The sequence below is a fragment of the Nansenia antarctica genome (assembly GCF_963989245.1).
Source record: "Nansenia antarctica genome assembly, chromosome: 8".
NCBI classification, from domain to species: domain Eukaryota; kingdom Metazoa; phylum Chordata; class Actinopteri; order Argentiniformes; family Microstomatidae; genus Nansenia; species Nansenia antarctica.
Window position 1 is genome coordinate 42,324,068 of NC_137678.1, and position 6,552 is coordinate 42,330,619.

At 41.5% G+C, this 6,552-nt stretch overlaps 1 protein-coding gene across 1 annotated transcript; it reads left to right on the top strand.

Moving 5' to 3' along the window:
• The first annotated feature begins 569 nt into the window (after window positions 1–569).
• LOC308163656 (microsomal glutathione S-transferase 1-like) lies at window positions 570–2,861 on the top strand. The gene is made up of 4 exons (XM_080537833.1): window positions 570–721; window positions 1,443–1,588; window positions 1,757–1,851; window positions 2,270–2,861. Exons 2-4 carry the CDS (start codon window positions 1,472–1,474, stop codon window positions 2,514–2,516), a joined length of 459 nt encoding a protein of 152 aa, XP_080393959.1. The 5' UTR covers window positions 570–721; window positions 1,443–1,471; the 3' UTR covers window positions 2,517–2,861.
• Window positions 2,862–6,552: the final 3,691 nt, after the last annotated feature.

The following is a 6,552-nucleotide window of genomic DNA, read 5'->3' on the forward strand; positions in this document are numbered from 1 at the left end:
ACTAGGCTTAAGCCTTGTCTATGAAACCGGCCCATGATGTATCTATTACTCACAGTGTATGCATAATTAATGTGTAGCCTACCTTAATCCAATAGACCATTTATGCAAAAATTTCACATTTTGACACAAAGAAATCACAATTCAACCATTTCATTCTTACTATAAAGATACCAAATGTGGAATGTTGGGGCAGTTAAGATGAGAGGATAAGTCTGGACACTACTGTTACTCACTTACCTACTCACTTACTCACTGTGACTCAGCAGAAAGTCTGTGCTCTTTGACACTCTTTGGCTCCCATATTTCGATCACAGAGAAGATAAACTCTTGTTTCACCTGTTTATTGAGGGAGTGAATATATTTGACACGCCCCCACACACACACACACACACACCCACACACACACACACACACACAGGTCAGGTCTAACCAGATGCATTCATCTTGCATAATGATATAGCATTTTACACAGTAAATGTATAGATATCATGACATGAGCGGTTCCCTGCAAGAGCTGCCTTCAGAATCAGATACCATCATACAAACTGTTCAAACGTTCACCCTCGGTAGTCTGCAGGCACGTCGCTGCAACGGTTGCACAACGTAACGTGGCTGTATTCCAAGTATCCCAGAAGTCAACTCACATCCTTCTTCGGTGTCAAACCCCTCTAGCCTACCTAGTTTTTCCGTCTTCGCCAACAGACAAGGTGCAATTTCAAAGGTAAGAACGTGTTTAACAGTTTTCGTCACTTTTGAATATGATATAGTAACGAATTATCCGTTTTGTTTGTTTTGTTATTTAACTAAATATTGCCTAAGTTGTTTAGCGTTACTCACTACTTATGTTGAACTTCCCTTTAATAATAATATGTCGCAGACGTGCTTGATGGTTATATTCTAACGATGTAATAGACTAGAGCCTACCGCTGTTTTGATAGTGATATCATAGGTGTCACACTGCCTATGAAGATATGCCTAGTACTATAACTCATACAGCATTCAGTTTGTCAGCCTATTTGATCATTTGACGGTTGAAAGTGGACTTGCTATAGTAACACATACTATATTATAGTGCAGTATTTAGTAGGCCTAATCATTTACAATCATGTCCTTTAGGCCTAGGCCCCTACATTGTTTTATGTTACCTTGAGGGAACCTATGAATAATTTCCAATTGTGTGGAGGATTGATTGTGAAACACAACTGGACATGTAGTTAGGCCTGTTTATTGAAACAATGTGATTATAGAAGTTAGATCTGCAATGTTGCTTTGATCAAGGCACTAACTATGTGTTCAACTAAGACTAACAGAGTTCAGTGGGGATGAGTAATAGTTGCACAGTAATAGAATATGCATCAGTTGGACAGGTAAAGAGCAGAAGAGTAGCCTTGTAGTATAGGGTAAGCCCTGTGGTGTTCATGTAGCTTATCTCTGTCCTGCAGGCTGACGAGACCACGGAGAACTGGCAGACATGGCGTTTTTGATTGACAGCGAGGTGTTCCTGCGCTTCTCTTTCTACGCCACTATTGTCATCCTGAAGATGATGCTTATGGCCCCAATAACTGCATACTACCGCATCACACGAAATGTAGGCTATACTTGGATTTGTGAATAATCTGAAGCTGAATGACTTTATTCCTGAATGAACTTATTAATTAATTGTTATGGTAGCACCAAATCTAACTACACTGCCACAGTCTCAATGTCTTCATTTGATGCTAACATCGTGATGTCACTTTCCCCTCTCTCCACAAAGATTTTTGCAAACATGGAAGATACTGCGCATGGCAAGTCTGCTGAAGAGAGGAAGAAGATGTTGAAAACAGACCAAGATGTGGAGCGTGTTAGAAGGTAGGCAGGGGAGGCTAGTGGAGGTAGAAATCAGAGGATGGAGGCACGTGTGTTTCTCATTCCATTCCTTGCATTACAATGGGTCCTTCCTTTGATTTCTATCATTATCAGTCTCCACTGCTTCCTTTCATTTCTCTAGCACTGTGACTTCTTCTACCAGTTATTCTTATAGAAAGTCTTACTTTCAATGACTGTATGTATAATGTATAGTTCATTCACTTACTTTACACAAATGCACTTATTGTAAGTTGCTCTGAATAAGTGATTTTGCTAAATGACAACAATTGAATTGTAATATTATACTACTGTAGGCCCAGTCTGGAATGAGAGGCATCAAATTGGACTACGGACTATGGAAACAAAAATCCATGTTTATCATGCGTTGTTTATAGTCTCAAATTCGGCACTTGGTCTGCAGGTGTCACCAGAATGACTTGGAGAATATCGTTCCCTTCGTTGTGATTGGTCTACTCTACGCCCTGACCGAGCCCGACCTCACTACTGCCCTGATCCACTTCCGTCTCTTTGCGGGCTCCAGGATCGTCCACACGGTGGCCTACTTGTTGCCTCTGCCCCAGCCCTGCAGAGCTCTCTCCTGGATGGTGGGCATGGGTGCCACCTTCTCCATGGCATACAGGGTCCTTCAACAGTACTTAAACATCTAGGCCTACTGACCAGTCATTCCAGCTATGGATCTGTACGGCTGGAACAACTACTTTATATGCCTTATACCTTTGCACTGGAGTTTGAATTTTAGACTCGTACATTCCATTGAGGATTTTAAAGTTCCTAAAGACGAGAGATTTAGAGCTATATTTTTGTGCTTAATTGAATGACTAAAATGGGACATTGATATAATGCAGAATCTTCATATTGCAGCTCAATCCGTATTATTTGAATGAAGGCTTTTTGATCTCCAATGACATGACATGTTTGCCACATGCAACTATGCTGTTCTTGGTAGGTGTCATGCTTTTTCCTGTAAATGAGTAAACCATACATGCAACCAACCATTTTCATCACACATATTTTCAGGTTTTTGTTCGTAGAATGCATGGTTAAGTGAAAATGCAATTCATCTGTGATTAACGGTGAACTGGTAATTATAGAAAACAGTGGATATATATACTGTATATACACATACACATGTACACTATATGGACAAAAGTATGTGGTATGTAATTATCGTCTGGGGCTGTTTTCATGGTTCCACACAAGTGGGGGCACTACATCATTTGTATCATCATTGTGGGGGACAACATTTTTACTGTGGACTTGTTCATGTCTAAGTAGGCCCCTATATGTTTACTGTGGACTTGTTCATGTCTAAATTAGACCCCCATAGACCATGCAGGTGCAAAATGTTCACATACGAAATGTGGAATTTTGGGGCAGTTAAGATGAGAGGACAAGCCAGAGAGCTCAAATAAAATGTTCCAATTGTGTGACGGAACACTACTCTAACTGTAACTATGAGTCAGCAGAAACCGTATGTATACTCTTCACATTCACACACACCCAAACACACAGACACACACATATAATGCCACCTTGAGGTAATAATCACACAATGTTGGAAAATAAAAAACGTAACCTCTCGAGATGCGCATTAGTTTGAAAATAAATTCAAGCCGGGCCCTTTGAGATGAGGCTGGAGACCTCACAGACCTTAGAAACCACTTGCTGACATGAGTAGAAAGGGAGAAGGGTCGGGCCTAGCGTCCCAAGGGCCCTAGATGAGAGCACGGGTAAACCCCCCCCCCCCCCCCCATGAACCTTCCCCAAAAGTTTGAGCTTTTTAAATTTCTCAAACACCTGAAATAGCTTTTTTTCCAGCAATCTAGACCCCACTCCTCTACACCCAAGTCCCTACTAATGCATAATGCATTTTTACATAAATGTATAGACATCATGACATGAGCTGAAAGTGGTTCCCTGCAAGAGCTGCCTTCAGATACAATCAGCAGGATCATAACAATCCTGTTTGTTTACCCTCGCTAGGCTGCAGTCATGCTGCTACATCCGTTGCCTTTGCAATACCATGTGGCTTTATTCCAAGTCCAAGTAGATGTGTCAGCACAAATGTTATTTGGTGAAAAAACGACAGAAATCATTTCATTTCTCATTACTTTTGTGTCGAATGATCATATGTCGCAGACGCGCTAGGCGGTTATGATGTAACAATACAGAATACCTCTGTTTTGATAGTGATATGATGGTCAACACAGTGTTTATGTAGATAATACAACTTGTAACAGACCTATCATTCAAACGGGAGGCTACTGCAGTAGGCAAGATTTGCAAAGAGGTACAGTACATTGATAGTGTTGACCTACAGGGGTGGAGCAGTCATTTTAAAAGTAAGGGGGTTCTAGGGTGGGTGGGACATGAGCATGGTAACCCCCCCCCCCCCCCCCCCCCCCCGCCTTCGGCCCCTGTTCCAGTCTCCACAACATGCCAAATCAAAATGAATGCCATTTCTATATTTTCTTCACCACCACCATGTGCAAATAATATTGAGTTCAAAATGTACATTGTAGCACCATGCCCTTCACCCCAAGATGTTCACCTGCATTCAAATACCGTAGTATTAAGCAATGACTTTAGACTTCTTAGTGTCTGTTAAAAAAAAAAATATATATATATATATATAAAGAATAAGACTTTAATTCTCTTAATTCTTATTTCATCCATGATGCACAACAAGATGCAAAACCAGTGTCAGTGGGTGAAATTGTCAAGAACACAGCAGCTAACATTACAAATACATTACATGTATTTGATGCCAAATCTTACAAAACATTACAAAAATATTTTTTACAACTACCGCACCTGCAACCAATTACTGGAAGGGAGAAAGGACAAAACAAGGCGCAACAGTTTTCCCAGGATTATAGCATAGACATAATACATCTGCACTGTTGTTTTGGTCAAGGTTCTAATTCATATTTGTGTTAACCTAAAACTAACAGTGTTCAATGGGGATGAATAATAGTTGCATATTAATAGAATATGCATCAGTTAGGCAGGTAAAGAGCAGAAGAGTAGCCTTGTAGTATAGGGTAAGCCCTGTGGTGTTCATGTAGCTTACCTCTGTCCTGCAGGCTGACGAGACCACGGAGAACTGGCAGAAATGGCACATTTGATTGACAACGAGGTGTTCCTACCTACACCACTATTGTCATCCTGAAGATGACGCTTATGGCCCCAATAACCGCAAACTTCCACTTTACAGGACAAGTAGACTATACTTGGATTCGTGAATATGGTAAGTAAACGTAACTTATTTATTTTCTTAGTACCACCAAAACCAACTGTACTGTGAGGTCTCAACGGTCTAATAATTCAATGCCAGCATTATTCTTTTTCATGCGGACATCGGGGGGGGGGAAGCCGCTTTTCGTCACTGTGCCCCTAGAACATGGAATGACCTACAAGATGCCTTAAAAATGAACCCCCTTGTACCTGTAGGTCATTTCATGTTTTTAGTTGAGTGAGATTATGATTAAGGGTTTAAGAGGACAATGCTAAGTTTGGTAAGACTTCTAATGAGAAGAAGAAGAAGAAGATGATGCTGCGGGCAGACTCTGATGTGGAACGTGTTAGAAGGTAGGCAGGCTCCTTTCTTCCAGGGGAGGCTGGTGGAGGTAGAAAAAAAAAAGAAAACAGGCACATTGTAATGCATGGAATGGACAGAGGAATGGTGTGTGTTGATGACAGAATTAAATAAATTATGGAAACTATGTACTTATTTGTTTGTTGTTTGTTGTTTGTTGTTTGTTGTTTATATTCTTCAGTTCTGCACTTGGTCCGCATGTGTCACCAGCATGACATAGAACATTGTTCCCTTCTTTTCATTTGTCTGTTTTATGCCCTGACCGGGCCCGACCTCTCCACTGCCCTGTTCCACTTCCAGGTCTTTGTGGGCTCCAGGTCTGCCACACGGTGGCCTACATGCTGCCTCTGTCCCCTTCCAGCAGGGGGATCTCCTGGGTAGTGGGTATGGCCACAACCTTATTCATGGCATCTAGGGTCTTGGGCTGCCTCCTTCACCCCCTAGGCCCATCCAGCACTGCTCCAGTAGGCCTACAGACCAGCCAGTCCAACTGGATCTGTATGGCTGGAACCACTACCACTTCCACTACCACAGGTTTAGACTTGTATTGGACATTCCATTGGGGATTTGAAGTTCCTAAACATGAGAGATTTAGAGCTATATTTGTGTTCTTTATTGAATGACTAAAACAATGGGACGTGGCATGATTTTTTAATTTATTGCAGCTCAATGTGTACTGAAATGTTTGCCACATGCATTTCTATTTTTTTTTATTTTCCAGGCAACTATGCCATTCTGGGTTGGTGTAATTTTTATGTTTTTTCCTGTAAATGAATAAACCTTTTCATAAGAACGTTTTGTCCGTGTTTTTGTCCGTAGAACGACGACGCATAGTTACAATAAGTGAAAATGCAATTCATCAGGAAATTAACGGTGGCGTAAATCACTGGGGGAAGTGGTCGCATTTTTGCTTGAGCCGCAGACTACGTAACATCTGGCGGAATTCCAGTTGTTCAGGCTTAACAACCTTGGACAGATACGCCCACATAAGCACATTCGGCTGATGGTATCTAAACCACCCGCCCTACCTATCCTTCTCTGCTTTGCATAGAACACAGCACTCACCAAACTCCAGCCGAAGATCA

Bases quoted from the DNA above. Each gene is read 5' to 3' on its own strand.
- LOC308163656 (XM_080537833.1), top strand. From the start codon at position 1,472: ATGGCGTTTTTGATTGACAGCGAGGTGTTCCTGCGCTTCTCTTTCTAC. The intron at 1,589-1,756 runs GTAGGCTATACT...CTCTCCACAAAG, and splicing joins ACTACCGCATCACACGAAAT to ATTTTTGCAAACATGGAAGA. The intron at 1,852-2,269 runs GTAGGCAGGGGA...CTTGGTCTGCAG, and splicing joins GATGTGGAGCGTGTTAGAAG to GTGTCACCAGAATGACTTGG.